This window comes from Myxocyprinus asiaticus, chromosome 16, assembly GCF_019703515.2.
Source record: "Myxocyprinus asiaticus isolate MX2 ecotype Aquarium Trade chromosome 16, UBuf_Myxa_2, whole genome shotgun sequence".
NCBI classification, from domain to species: domain Eukaryota; kingdom Metazoa; phylum Chordata; class Actinopteri; order Cypriniformes; family Catostomidae; genus Myxocyprinus; species Myxocyprinus asiaticus.
In genome coordinates, this window is record NC_059359.1 from 23,559,215 (window position 1) to 23,574,541 (window position 15,327).

The 15,327-nt window shown below is 39.3% G+C and overlaps 1 protein-coding gene across 3 annotated transcripts in view; it reads left to right on the plus strand.

The window, feature by feature from the left end:
• Window positions 1–15,065, plus strand: part of LOC127454100 (multiple epidermal growth factor-like domains protein 8) — a 40,467-nt gene extending 25,402 nt beyond the window's left edge. For all 3 annotated transcript variants that reach the window (XM_051721061.1, XM_051721062.1, XM_051721063.1), the window contains 12 exons: window positions 114–249; window positions 392–623; window positions 2,428–2,554; window positions 2,721–2,931; window positions 3,655–3,869; window positions 3,960–4,155; window positions 5,690–5,858; window positions 5,992–6,184; window positions 6,312–6,482; window positions 6,583–6,713; window positions 7,917–8,049; window positions 11,495–15,065. In XM_051721061.1, coding sequence (XP_051577021.1) covers window positions 114–249; window positions 392–623; window positions 2,428–2,554; window positions 2,721–2,931; window positions 3,655–3,869; window positions 3,960–4,155; window positions 5,690–5,858; window positions 5,992–6,184; window positions 6,312–6,482; window positions 6,583–6,713; window positions 7,917–8,049; window positions 11,495–12,967 — 3,387 coding nt within the window. In that variant the 3' untranslated portion in view covers window positions 12,968–15,065. The remainder of the gene's footprint in view (window positions 1–113; window positions 250–391; window positions 624–2,427; window positions 2,555–2,720; window positions 2,932–3,654; window positions 3,870–3,959; window positions 4,156–5,689; window positions 5,859–5,991; window positions 6,185–6,311; window positions 6,483–6,582; window positions 6,714–7,916; window positions 8,050–11,494) is intronic.
• The last annotated feature ends 262 nt before the right edge of the window (window positions 15,066–15,327 follow it).

Here is a 15,327-nt window from a genome sequence, read left to right on the forward strand (position 1 = left end):
CAAACTTTTATGCTGACAATATAGTTTGTAATAAAAACAAGCATTTCACAAGTGGACTAGTGAAAGACCTTTGAATTGATCTGTTGATCAATTGCTTCTCTCTCTCTCTTCAGCCTCTCTCTCACTTCTTCCATGCGGCGGCCCTAGTAAAGGACACCATGGTAATTGTTGGAGGCAGGACAGGAGAGGAAGATTACAGCAACACTGTTTCTCTTTATCAGATCAACTGTAATACATGGATACAGCAAGGTAACAGTAACACATCTTTGGACACAGTCAGTTAATCCTCTTAAAAAGGCAATAATACGCATGTTATCACTAGTCTATACAGGATGCAAAGGGATAGTACAACTCTTATTTATGGTATATCCCTCTCCTACTATTTCTCCAGCGTCCTCTGTGGGTGAACCTGTCAACCGCTCAGTTTCTTTGGCGATGACTGGGTGGGGTGGTCGTCTGTTCCTTTCTGGGGGTTTTAATGGAGTGACACTGGGGCGGCTGTTAACTCTGTCCCTGCCCTCTGATCCCTGCATTTTGCTGTCCACCCCTGAGGCCTGTAACAGCAGCACTGGCAGCTGTGTGTGGTGCAGAGGCACCTGTGCTTCATCAGACACTGCAGATAGGTAAGACAAACAACAGGACTCTACAGTACGAGTGTGTAACAGTTAAAGGATGGGCAAGGAGGCGGCGGGAACCAGCTGAACAGTCAACATAAGCTTTAATGATATAAATGAACTTAAAACAACATAAAACAAACACAGACACACATGCAACGTGGCCGCATGAGTCTCTCTCTCCCTCGAACTGGTGCCTCCGGCTCGCCTTTATCTCGCTCTCCCGCTGATCAGCTGATTCAGCGCCGGCCATGCACGATCACGGCCCGGCCATGCCCTCCTCCTCGTCACACTGTGTTTCACTCCCTTTTGCGTGTGAAAATTACTGCCTGCGAATGTGGAAAATTATTTGGGCGTACCAGTGCTAGTGACATCTGACAGCTGAATTTATGATCTTATACTGTATAGTACCATCAGAATACTCAATGCATATAACATTATATAAATAATACTTTTAAAAGTGTTTTTATACTAGTTATTTTTTGCAAAAAAAAGTGCAGTTTTCTCACTCTAATATACCTGAGACGACGCTCGTGCAGGTGCGCTCTCTCTTTCTCGCATGCACGCAGAGACCGAAAGAGAGTGAAGCAGTATAGGCAGATATACCACACAAAGATGGTTTAAGCTGAGTTTCTTGCTTGTTTTTTATCTGTCACAATGACGGACAGCGTTTAAATTATCTGTCAGTGTTTTTAAATTTGGTAAATGGGATAGTTCACTCAAAAATGAAAATTCTTTCATCATTTACTCACCGTCATGCCATCCCAGATGTATATGACTTTCTTTCTTCTGCTGAACACAGATGAAGATTTTTTAGAAGAATATCTCAGCTCTGTTAGTCTTTTCAATGCAAGTTAATGGTGACCAGAAATCTAAAAGTCCAAAAAGCAGATAAAAGCAGCATAAAAGTAATCCAAAAGACTCCATTGGTTAAATCCATATCTTCAAAAGCAATATATGTGTGGGTGAGAAACAGATCAATATTTAAGTCCTTTTTTACTATAAATCTCACCTTTCACTTTCATTTCTGAAAGTCACATGTGGCGCATGTTTAGTTTCACTTTCACATCAGAAACACTGAAAAAATAGCAATACCCGGCGCAATGATCAAAGGCGGTCATCTAGTGAATGTTTACATAGAAAAACAATTACAAAACAGCATATACGGATGCAAAAACAGGAAGAATGTGAGGTATTTTATGTGTTCAACTCTGCATCATAGGAAATGTATAGGTATCATTTTATAATAACTAAAATTAATAACATTAACAAGCATAGATGCATTATATATTGCTTGACAGTTTATTTGTTTAAACTCTAGTACATTACATTTTTTAAATGAATATACTGTATTTTCAAATATTTCAATGTTTGTAGTCTACTAATATGTTAAGAAGACATATATATTTTTATTTATTAGATGTTCATAAAGGTGATCAGTCAGGACTTTTGTTGGTTAACTGAAAAAAATTAGCTTGAAAAAAGTTTATCAGAGATGTCTAATGTCTTTTGTCATGTATTAGGTGTATCCTTTGTTTCTGAATTCTTTAGTAATTCTTAATGCCTGCTTGTGCATATGTATGTTGTGTTGTGACACAAACAGTTAACATTCTTTGAAAAAAACAAAAAAACAATGATCACACCCTAAGCGGTCCTAAACAAAAATGTTGGCGTAGAACCCTGTGACAGGTGTTACAGAAATGCAACCAGATGTAGAACCTAGTTCACATCAGGCCAGTATGGGCATTGGGCACTGGGCACAAGAACTTCTCTGTTTTTTGTTTCTAATTTGCTATGGTACTATTTTTCACAGGCTGGGTTGTACTAGTGGTCAGTCTACGTGCTCTCCTACTCCTCGTTCCCCTGACCAGTGTCGCAGACTCAAGACCTGCAGTGAGTGTCTGGCTCGCCACCCGAAAACATTTTCCAGCACTATGCAGGTACGACCAACAAAATCCAAAGTAGTCTGTAAGTGTTCTTCAAGATTGAGCCTCACTTTCAAATATCAAGAAGTTCAAAACTTCAAAGAGTTGAATCCAGTTCCAATTATTCTCAATTCTTCCAGTTTGTAATGGCATGTTAAAACTCTCTCTGTCTCTCGCTCAGCCTGCTTTGCAGTGCAAGTGGTGCACAAACTGTCCTGAGGGAGCATGTATCAGCAGCTCAGTGAGCTGCACATCAGAGCATGACTGCAGGATAAACCAGAGAGAGATCTTCCTGTCTAGTAATTGCACTGAGACCAGCTGTGAGGCCTCTGACTGCCCCAAATGCACAGCCTCAGGGAAGTGCATGTGGACCCGTCAGTTTAAACGCACAGGTGAGAATGATGATATATTTGTGTACTCTTATTTAGAATAACAGCATTGGATCTCTTCACTGTTTGTCTGTGTTTGCAGCATTCCAGATTGGCTGTAAGTGTGTGCGTTTGATGGAACAATCAACAGTTTTTCTGCCTTTGGCTTAAGGCCCAGGTATACTTAGTTTTTGTGTGTTGCGGATCGCTCCGCACACAGTTGATCACTTTGCCTCTTTGAGTATACTTTTCTTACCGCGAATTAATTGGAATGCGTTCATCGCATGCGCACTACAACTGCTTTGTGACACTCTTTTAGTACAGTCAATGGCCAGTGCAAGTGCAGACGATGTGCACAGATGAGGTCTGCGTTCGCGAGTCAAGAAAATATAGGTGGCGCGCAGTCAAGTTGCGTGGCTGTGCTGATGACGCAATTTGCGTCACACATACTGTGTGTGGAGAGATCTGCAACACGCACACCCAAAGTATACTTTGGCCTTTAGTTTTTGTTAGCGGAACCAAAATACATCAAATTACTGGCCATATTGTGTCTAAAATGCAAATGATTAAATATTAACTACTTCTGTTGTATAAAAGCAATATCACCCTTACAATCATGGTGTTGCACTAATTTCAACCGCAGGCACGAGGCTGCTGGCAGATTTCTTGCGGACTTTCAGTACAACAGCACTCTTTCTTGTGTAATATTGCGTAATTTATATATTTTTTCCCCTGTCAACTCTCCAGGTGAGACGAGACGTATTCTGAGCGTGAACCCAACTTATGACTGGACATGTTTCAGCTATGCATTGCTCAACGTGTCTCCCATGCAAGTGGAGTCCTCTCCACCGATGCCTTGCCCTGAACCCTGCCATGAAATCAAAAGCTGCAGCCAGTGTTTAAGCTCTCGTGGCTCTGATGGAGGCTGGCAGCGTTGTGTATGGAGCATGGCACTGCAGCAGGTACGAATTTTCAGGTTTGCTCTACGCTTGAGGTCTATCATACAAGCAGTTCAGCCAGTCACCTTGTTATCTTTCCTCTCTCTTCTCCAGTGTATGAGTCCCTCCTTCGTTCCATTGCGCTGTGAGGCTGGTCAGTGTGGACGTTTGCTCTCGGATGAAGATTCATGCTCTCCCCAGTGCTTTCAACTTACTCAGTGCTCCCAGTGCATTTCCAGGCCACAGTGTGGCTGGTGTGCTGCCCGTGGTGATAACGGAGCAGGGCGCTGTCTTCAGGGAGGACTGAATGGTAAGAGTGCTACTTATTTCTGTTCTCACTGCTGATTATGACAATATATTTGTAAATGTAACTTTAATTGTGAGTTTTATTTTACATTTTTTGGGGCATAGTCATTGGGTGGCAAATGTTACTAGCTAATAATGATGTTTAATAATGATAATAATGTTCCCTTAGGAACAAAAGCTTCCTCCTTGGGCTGAATGATTTGGACCAAAAAATTATTTGCAATTATTTCGAAAAATTACAATTAGGATTTGAACTGTAATATGATAAAGAACCAGAATGCAGACAGAACTGCAGACTGGAAATGCTGTTCTAGAAAGGGTATTCACACTTGAGTCCTCTTAAAAAGAACCAAACTAAATAAATAAAATGGTGAAACACAAAGGAAAAACATCACAACTACATTGCATCTGTCTACTGTGTAGAATAGTTTTGTCCAATTTGTAAAAGGGTCAGCTCACTTTTCTTCATTATTTTTTTGAAACCCAGTCAATTGAATAATATATTATTGTAATATTATTAGTATTGTTGTTATTATTATTATTATTATTATTGTAAGTTAAAAAATTATTATAGAAATATATTATTATTTTATAATAACAACAATATTTATTCTATGCAATTTATTTCTTTAATAATTTCTTAACTTGCTTGTGGCATTGCTATGCAGTCCAGTGAAACCCTCAAGCCTTTATTTAGGCAGAAAACTGAAGGATCTGAAGATTCTGTTGTTTGTTGTTAAGTTGACAAAAGCTTTTTAATGCATTGAAATGCACTTTTTCTCCCTTTCTGTCCACAAAAACCCTGTGTCGTGTAGATTTGTATAGTAAATTGTAGCGGTCAAACATATGTGAAATTACGCAAATGTGCAAATAAAGTATATCTGGAGCACTTTAAATATAATGCATTCCGCACACCGAACCAAAGTCAGAGCATATCTTTCACTCAGGGCACCAGATAGATTTTGATAGAATTTGTGTATATCGAGCACAGAATCACTTTGAATCCTTTGAAAGCACATACAATATACTAACCATGTAATACACTAACCCCATTTACATGTATTTAAGAAAATATTACAAACTACAGACAATGGGCAATGTGGTCAGACTAGTTATTTATTTAATTAAATCACAGCCCTCATAGTTTGATAATCGCACTGGGTCGTATTGCAATTTCAATTTTATTTTCGATTAACTGTTCAGCCCTACTTCCTTCAGTCTTCCTCTAGGTGGCGCTTGGAGGCTCATAAATCCAAATCCTCCAGTGAGCAGCATTCAAGTCTCAGGAAAAAAATTGTTCCCGTTACTACAGACATTTGTACACTAAAAAAGTATAATTATTTAAGTCTATTAATTGCAAGGTCTAGAATCCTGACATACAAAGTAAGACTTAAATAATAACACTGAGAGAAAATAACCATTGAAATGAAAATACACCGTGAAGAGTTAAAATAGAAGGTTTTAATTGCAGTTCTATGTGCTTATTCCATTTCTCTGACCAATATGCACTAAAATGTGACTATCTTCTAATTCTACAGGTGTGAATGAGGTTCTGTGCCCTCAGTGGAACAGTAGCTGGTCATTCCTGTACTGCCCAGAGGAGGATGAGTGTGCCAATGGCCACCACCACTGTAATGTCACTCAGGACTGCCATGATCTGCCTGAGGGCTACCACTGCACCTGCAGAGAGGGCTATGTACTCAGCAGGTATATTTATTTGCTTTCATTCATAAACAATATCTTTGACTTTCCCAGGGTTTAGTGGTTTTATTTATTTATCTGTTTTTGCAAATCTATTTGTTTTGTTCATGTACATTTTCTCTCTTGCTCTCATTTTTAGTGTGTCGGGTCAGTGTGAGCCAGTGTGTGCACAAGGCTGCGTTAATGGGACCTGTGTGTCTCCAGGAGTGTGTCAGTGTCACTTTGGATTTGTTGGGGAGAACTGCTCCTCTCAATGCCGCTGTAACAAACACAGTAACTGTAAGAGCATCTCTCAGCTGGACACCTGTCTGGAGTGCAAGAATAACACAAAGGTAAAAACATATTCATGCATTTGCAAGCATCACAGGAGTATTATCAGACTAATATGTCTGTCAGTACCTTCCACTGTAATCATACTATACTGTTATTTTAAACCTTTTATCTCTCTCTTACTATTAGGGTCAACACTGTGAGAAGTGTAAGCCCTTGTTTGTGGGCTCAGCAGTGGGAGGTGGGATGTGTCGGCCCTGTCGTGACTTCTGCAGAGGAAACAGCGACGTGTGTCTGTCCAAAGAGGAGCATCGGAGGGTAATGGAAAACCTAAAAGACTATCCACTGGATCGTGACAGTGTAAGCGGTCTTTAGAAGATTCTTTAGAAGTCTTCTCTCTCTGCATTCAGTGTAAGTCTTATAGCAGGGCTTGACTCCTCTGATAATTTCTGCATCTCAGATTGAACAATGGGCAACAGAGGGCCCCTCTGAGGACAATGCTGTGTGTGTGAGCTGTCAGAACAACAGTGTGGGGGATAAGTGTGAAAGCTGCCTCAGTGGCTACTTCCTGCTTCAAGGGAAGTGTGAGAAGTGAGTACACCATAATACTGAGCTTTGTCTAGATCAGTATTGCCTATTTTAATTACGCTCTGGTACTTGTCAAATGTGGGGTATGTCAGAAATTACATATTTCTATTTTTGTGAGAAAGTAGTACAGAGCATGTGTATACTGTACAAAATATGTAGATTTTTTTGTATGCGTGAAATACCCAGATGACCTACTACATTTTTTTAAATGTGCAGTATGCCACCGGAGTACACTTTATGGAATATTGTATCCTGCAATGCAATGTGCTCAACTTCCTTTTCCAATGTGACAAATGAACTGAAAAGTTACGAATTTTTTTTACACAAAATTGGTTTAAAAATGTGAAATTGTCAAATTTATTTCTGAGATAATTGAACCTTCGCTAAGCCCCACCTCCCTTGGTTACCATTGCTCGCTTTGACAAGCTTTGCAGAACTTCCCATAGGAATGAATGGGAGATTTGGCAAACAGTCATCACAGTCACTTGTAAAGAGAAAAGCATAATTTGATGGCAATACACACCCGATAACATTACTGTAAGTGAAGGTAACTGCTCATAACAAACTCACTTTGATGCTGTGAACTCTTTATTTACTATCGTCTTTACTAATACCTGAACCAGTATGTAAATGAATAAATGTCAAGTTATTAGCTTTACCTTGGAGCTAATGTAGGTGTCCTTGCTGATGTTAAACATGTTCATTTGGGAATGAGGACTGACACAGTTTAATCCATAACATGCCCTTTTCAAGATTTATTTAAAGATTTAAAAAAGAAAGAAAGAAAAGAGACTGTGTGTATCGTCTCTAGGTACCTCGTGTTATTTTTTGATGATATCTATAAAATTCTGCTTAAAACTACTCAAACACACATTACTTCCAAAGAGTCTCTTTGGAAAAAAGTGAATGCTTGTCAGAGAAATGGCACACGGCAACAGTTGCTAAAATAGGATGGGTCAGAAATGCTTTTAGGGTGAAGAGTCAGTTAGATGCAATTTACTGAATGCAATATGATGAGGTCATGTGAAAGCAATGTAGAAAATACTACAGTTTGTACCATTTATTGTTGCGTACTGCATACTATTTGAAAAAACTGTTTAAAAAAAAATTTTTTTGGCAGTAGGCAATAAGCATTTCTCATGTTGAACATAGCTGTGGTCTCATCAGTCTTTCAGTTGTTTAAATTTTCTTTTTCTTTGCTTGTAGATGTCAGTGTAATGGTCATGCAGACACCTGTAATGAACATGATGGCACAGGCTGTCCCTGCCAGAACAACACTGAAACTTCACCCTGTCTGAGCAGCCAACAGAATGACCGCAAAGAGTGTTTTAAGCAACAGGTAAGGACCAATTCATTACAATCCAAGGCATTTTACTATATTACATACAGTATACTGTGTATTATAAATAGGGGTGTAAAGTAATTGAGTAAAAATACTTAAGTATTATACTTCAGTATTATTTTGGGGAATTTGCAGTTTACTCGAGTGCAATTTAAACGGAATACTTGTACTTTTACGTAATTACATTTCCAAAGAAAAAATAGTTCTTTTTACTCCTTACAATTTTATTTAAACTTGAAAAGTACTCATTACATTTTTGAAGATAATTTTCTTTTGTCTTACTGGATTGAAGCCGCCTTTTCACTGCATCTGACAAACGACAGATTGACAAATGGCAGTGTTGCATGGTGGCTGTGTGTTGAAATATTTGTACGACTAGACCGTTTGTGACCGCCCAACTGAGTGGGCGGTCAACTGAATGTGACGTATTCATTCAAATCTATGAGCTCAAAGTGAGAAACTCTTTGTTTTTGTCCTATACTTTATTCTAAACGCCTGCTACTTCTACAGATTGGACAGTTATGAAGTCAAAAATGATCATTCACATTGCAAATTATATATAAAAACAAAATGCTTTTGTAATTAAATGTGAACATATCATTTATTTCTACACTTGCCTTCGTATTTAAATCATATCTATAAATGTTTACTCCCTATTTGCTGAATTGTCGTTGTTAGGCAACTATTAATTATAATAATATCTATAAAACCAGCGATGATGATGATAATAATAATAATGGAATCTGAGTAAATATTAAGTATGAATTTTATTGAATTCATCCATCTGCTCAACAGCAAGGTTTGGTAGCAAACCTCAGAAAACAATTCTCAAAACCAACAACATTACTAACTTTCTTCAAAGCATCATTTGAATTGTTTAGATCTTTATGTCTCAAGAGGCTGTGTACTCTGACATCGCAATTCATGAGTGCCTTCTCCCATGCTACGAACACTGCGTGACTGTGGAAATGTTTGGCAAAATAAAATTATGTGGTTCATTACACGTCTCAGCCAGGGCAGTTCAGAAGTGAAATGCCCACTGTGTGGCGCTAAAAGCAAGTGAAATGTTCTTCTGAACAGATGAGGTTTTTAAGGTTAATGTTCTATCAAGATTGAAGTCAACAAAACCTACCTCCCTACCCTAAACCTTAAACCACAAACTAACTGATAGGGTCAGATAAAGCAAATGTGAGATGAAAAACACTATTTCTGAAGCAATCATGTCATTTTGTGGTGCTTCTGTGATACTTTCGGCTCACGTTTCAACTCTTCAGGACCCACACCCCGGTCCTTTGTAACGCATATGCAAAACTCTATCAGTTGAGCTTCCGTGCAATATGATCACCCTTAAAGGTGCAGTATGTAAGATTCAGAAATCCTTATTATTAATGACACCTGTGGCCGTTAAGTGAACTGCAGCCAGCTACCTGTTGCTCGTGCACACACTCCATTTGGACGTGAGCATCGGCCAAAACAATGACGTAATGTATAAAGAGGCTGAACGTGATTCACCGACATCATGCTGACAGATGAGGTAGCATAATTAAAATTACAGTAATGATTGTTTTACTAAAAACTTTGAGACTGTATATTTGACTCTCCAGTGCTGGAACAGGGCTAAAACAAAGTGTGGATATAGGTCTGACTATGCAAGACTGTAGTTTGAAGTAATCACTTTTCTTTGCATGATACATTGACTGCATTTATACGATAACCTATGTCGGCGTTAGCTAGCTAGCCAGCTTTATCAACAGCTGTTAGCTAAATTTGGTGGATGATGACAGTAGCTGTTTATAAAATAGACATTACATTATAAATATGTTGACACAATTCAGTATTGATGTGATTCCATCACAACTGCCATGCAAGGCGCTAGCCTGCCATTGGGAGCAACTTGGTGTTCAGTGTCTTGCCCAAGGACACTTTGGCATGTAGAGTCATGTGGGCCAGGAATCGAACCGCCAACCCTGCGATTACTGGCCAACCCGCTCTACCACCTGAGCCACAGCCGCCAGAATGTATATATTTTCTGTATAACCAAGTTACTTTACACTAATGAATGGGTCTTTTTGCATTATCTTGAACATTGTCTAGCATTCATTTAATGTGTTATTGTAGTTTAGCTAAAATTACACAGATCAATACTTATGGCACTGTATTTCACATGCTTTGCAGTTATGTAAGCTTACCTGTCCAATAAGAAGAACGCCAATTCGGGGTCGTTTTGATCCCCAAAAACGAACGAAGGTCCCACCAGGAATCAAATGCCCTGCCGATGTACACTCTAGTTTTCGCTTGACCACGATTACGTTCCCACTTAGCCAGATGGGATTCACTAGATAAATGTTTTTTAGTTTTTTTGTCTTACTCAGAGTTTGTGTAGGAGTCGGTGTTGTGCTGGGAGCCGGACGTTTCCTGGATTCCATCTCTAAGATAACATTACTTAGTGTTGCAGTTTGTTGTCGCTGTTGAATAGTGGAAGAGATGCTACTGTCTGAGGCAAGGCTCTCAGGAGCACGCATAAACGTCACATCCTTTTGAATTTTCCCGGCAAAAGCGACCCGCTCCCTTTGCATGAAAATCAGTCTACAGGCTTTAATAGGCAACCTAGGAAGTCCGGGAAGGGCTCATGTTTTAAGTTGCGCTACAAGCCGTTCACACATGGCAAAGAAAGGGCGAATATTACACGAAAATTGTAACATATTGCACCTTTAAACAAGCTTGTAAATTTTGTTGGTTATGTAATACAAACATTAAAAGGAGGCATGCTCTATAGTAAAAGTGTTTATATGTCATTAGATAGCATTGTGTGAGGAACAGAGAGAAAAGTGTTTATGAACTGATAATCTGCCGTTTTACTTGTGATTTGAGTAAAAGTGGATAAATTGCAGTGTTACGTACAACAGGCAACGTAAAAATAATTTAGCAAAAATGTAGTTATTGTAACATGATTCTAAGACCAGGAATGCCACTGGGGGAGAAATATGACAGTTGTCAGAGACAGTAAAAAGGCGACTTAACAAACTAATCTAATTTAACAACATTCTCACTCACACAATGTCTTCTCTTGATTTCTTTCCAGCTAGGAAAAAAGTTACTTTTTACATACTTAAGTAAAAATTAATGTGAATACTGTTTTTTACTTTAACTCAAATATGTTTTTGGCTAGATACTTGGACTTTTAATTAAGCAACACTTTTACTCAGTATCCATAATTTTTTTAATTAAAAGTTTAATACTTAAGTATAATTTCTGAGGACTTTTTATACCCCTGATTATAAATAAGACCTGCTATTTCTGTATAGAGAAAAAGGGGTATTGAGCAGTATTAATGAGAAGAGGTTGATTTTTCCCTTCATACCTTTTTTGAATTATGAGTGATGTGAAATGATTTTTAAACACTTCCATCTTTATTCTATTCATATCTGCTGCTATCTTATAGTGTGCCAAGTGCAAAGATTCATTCAACGGCAATCCAGTGAATGGGCGACAGTGCTACCGGCAGTTCAATGTGGACAGTGAATGCTGCTTCGACCCTACATCACAGGTCAACTGCTTCCATGAGCCCAACATCCGCAATCTGCTCAGGGGTCGCACGGTGTTCTTTTCAGCACAGCCCAAGTTCACTAACGTGGATATCCGCGTCACCATTGATGTCACGTTTGGGGAGGTTGAGGTCTATGTATCTAACTCGCATGACACCTTCATTGTCGAGGTAGACCGCCACACTGGTATGCATGCTATTAAGATTGAGGATGAAGCCACCTCTGCAACCGCTGCACGGGGAGAAAAGGAGGTTCCTCTCGCTCCACCGTCGCCCATGAAGGTGTTTGCAAACTCCTCATCAGCCTTACTTGGCACGCTGCAATCCACAAAGCCACATGGCACAGAACGTGAAGTGCGAGAAGAACGAACTGAAGGTCTCATAACCTACATCACTGTGTGGAAGCCTCAGGCGGTGCTGATTGTACGTGGTGTAAGGGACCGCGTGGTCATCACCTTCCCACATGAAGTGCACTCGCTCAAGTCCAGCCGCTTCTTTATTGCATTGCGTGGGGTGGGCACAGAGACTCACAACGGAGAGTCTCAAGGCCTCCTCTTTCTACGACAGGACCAGGCCCACATTGACCTCTTTGTCTTTTTCTCTGTCTTCTTCTCTTGCTTCTTCCTCTTCCTGTCCGTCTGTGTGCTACTCTGGAAAGTCAAGCAGTTCTTAGACTTCCGTCGTGAGCAGCGCCGCCACATTCAAGAGATGACCAAGATGGCCTCTCGCCCATTTGCCAAACTCACTGTCTACCTGGAGCCAGAGGAGCCACAGCTGGTTTACTTGCCCTCAGCCGGAGGGGGTAGTGCCGTGTCCCTGGCCCATGTCAGGACAGGCAAGCTGGGGGGCATGGTGATGGGTCAGAGAGGACGACCTGGTGCTCTACCATACAAGCATGACCCTGGCACAGGCACTGCCCCTCACCACCATCTTGCTCTGAGTGGAGGCAACAGTGGCCAGCACCTTCCCCTGCACTATCTGAATGCGCACCACTATGCACCCAGCTCTACGGCTAACCCAACTTCACACCACCACTACCATCATCCGTCCTCACACGGCAGCTACCAGCATTTCTGCCGCTCTGACCCCTTCCTTTCCCAGCTCATGGGCTTTTCATACTCCTCCTTTAAAGTTGGCCCAATCACTCTGGAGCCCACAGATGATGGGATGGCTGGGGTGGCCACGGTGCTCATACAGCTACCAGGGGGTATCCACGCACCCAACCGGGCCTGCTTGGGTTCAGCACTTGTCACCCTGCGGCAGAACTTGCAGGAGTACTGTGGACATGGTGGAGCTGGCACACATCCTGGTGCTGGAAGTGGCCGAAAAGGCTTGCTGGGCCACCAGCACCTAACCACCATGGCCATGTGAAAAGAAGGTGGAGTTTAAGTGAAAATGTATTCAAGATGGAAATATGGGAACTGTCATCTCATTGTTTTTGAAAGTATGAAAAGGCAAGAAGAGTCTAGGGAATTTGCATGAGCAAGACAAGGTTAGGTTAATCAAACACGGATAGGATTTCAGGAAAAGATTTCTTACAAAGAAAGTTGCAGAGGTCTTAGTGGGGGTTACAAAAGGGATGTATTTATTATAGGAGAGAAAAAGGTGATTAATAGGAAATGTGCATATAATGTAATTAACTATCAAGTGTCTTTTACTTGTTTATCATTATTCATAAAAAGCTTCATATTGACTGAAGGCAGCAACCTTTATGCAGTGCACTACACATATCTCCATGCTTTGTTGCTGCATTCTACCCATGTCCTAAATACACTACTGAAATCAACAAGTCAGCTGGCTGAGGAGATGACTACGGCATGAAATATTAACCAGTGAAAATGTTGTCTTAGCTGCCGAACCAAAATGTGCTTTATCCTCATGTGACAATCTGAACTGCCATCCAAACCAAGAGACGGTGCAACATGTCTGCTTGAATGTGCAAAACTTTGTATGTAAAAAAGGGGGAAAGTGTAGAGCTTTTGTAACTTGTTCATCAACTGATATTTTGTCATGGCTGTGATGATTGGTGATACTTCTTGTAATATAGAAAAATTGAATTTAGTCAATAGGTGTACTTCATTGTGAGCCATTGGCTTATTTTTTTAATATATTCTTTCATCGACTAAATATACATTTCAGACTTTGTTTATTGACTAATTGCAACAAGTCTTTAGTGTTTGCATTAATTACATGCCTTTACTCACTTTGCCTTGACCAGACATTACAATCTAACTTTGACTGAATCCTCACACATTTGGAGAACTCATTTTGTATTTAATTTAGGACTACATTTGTATTGAGTTTAGGCCATTCATGTTTATTGCTGCAAATTTGTGTATATAAATGAAGGAATAAGCTGATGAACAAGGGCCCATATTTAACTGCAGGTAACTAAAGAATATTTGTGTTTTCACATTGCACAGTAAATGAAGGATTCTACTCATGTTTTTTGTTTATATTCTCTACCTACATTACATTAGTTCCTCCAACTGTTGAATTCATCATCTTTTTTGTAGGACAATGAGCTAACCTCCACCATGTATAAACTATATGTCAGTTGTTTGAAACAATATTTTATCTCTGATGATCAATGAAATATATTGCCCAGTGTAGGTTGCTGAAGCATTCTTGTTTTTATTTTGATGATGTGTCATGTTAAGCCAGATGTATTAGATCTGTTGAACAAATAGTGCAATGGAAATGTTAACATTATAAAATAGTATGCGCCTGATGGGACACTATAAAGTGATGAAATACACCGAAACACTACCATAAGCCTTCTGTCTGTATTATGTTTTATGGAGTTCATTACAGTATTGCCATTTATATGGACTTTCCATTGTTTTGTCTATTTGATGGACTGTTATATTCTGAGGGTAATTTTCTGACTGGTATTTATGTAGGCAGATAGTGACATTTCTTTATTTAAGAATTAAAGAGTCCTGGTGAATGATAAGATATTATCAAAAGTGTTCATCCATTTGACATTACAATTATTTAATGTAAATAATAGTTGTTAAACCTCACAGGAGAAGCCATATATTTATCTTGGGGTTCCACTCTAGAGATGAAGTAATTTAAACCTGAAAAATTGGTTGATTTGTTGCGTAAAACCAGAACATGTGATTGTGAAATAAATTAAGCATTAGACCTAAAAAGATTTGAGTGTTTGAATATGGTAAATTATGCATTGTGTTCTGTTCAGACATTTGGAAAGGATTTTAGTTTTTCAGTTTTGAGTACTGTGGTTGATGCTCATGTATTCTATGCTTTACAGCAGTTTGTTCATAATAAAATATCATCCATTAATTGTTACCAGATTAGGGTTTTGTTAAGTGTTTGTTTTTGTACTTTAAAAAAAAAAAAAAAAAATGACTGTGCTGTTACTGGAGTAAAAATTTTGTTGTATGCTTGACTTCCAGTTATGGTTTGCAATCAGCAGATGTATTAAAATTGGTCAAATATGAAATTGACTTTCAGTGATGCATTATCAGCTGTTGCACATCACAAGGCTGGGAAATACACATAGTAGATACAGTAGTAGTATAGTAATACGGAGAGCATCTGAGCTCTGAACTACGATTGTCCATTAACAATTTAAAAATGTTTTTTTTTTTTAAACGAGTTTGAAAAAGATTAAGGCAAAATTCTTTTACACTCCAAATTAAAGGAATATTCCGTGTTCGATAGGCTACAAGTTAAGCTCAATCGACAGCACTTGTGGCATAATG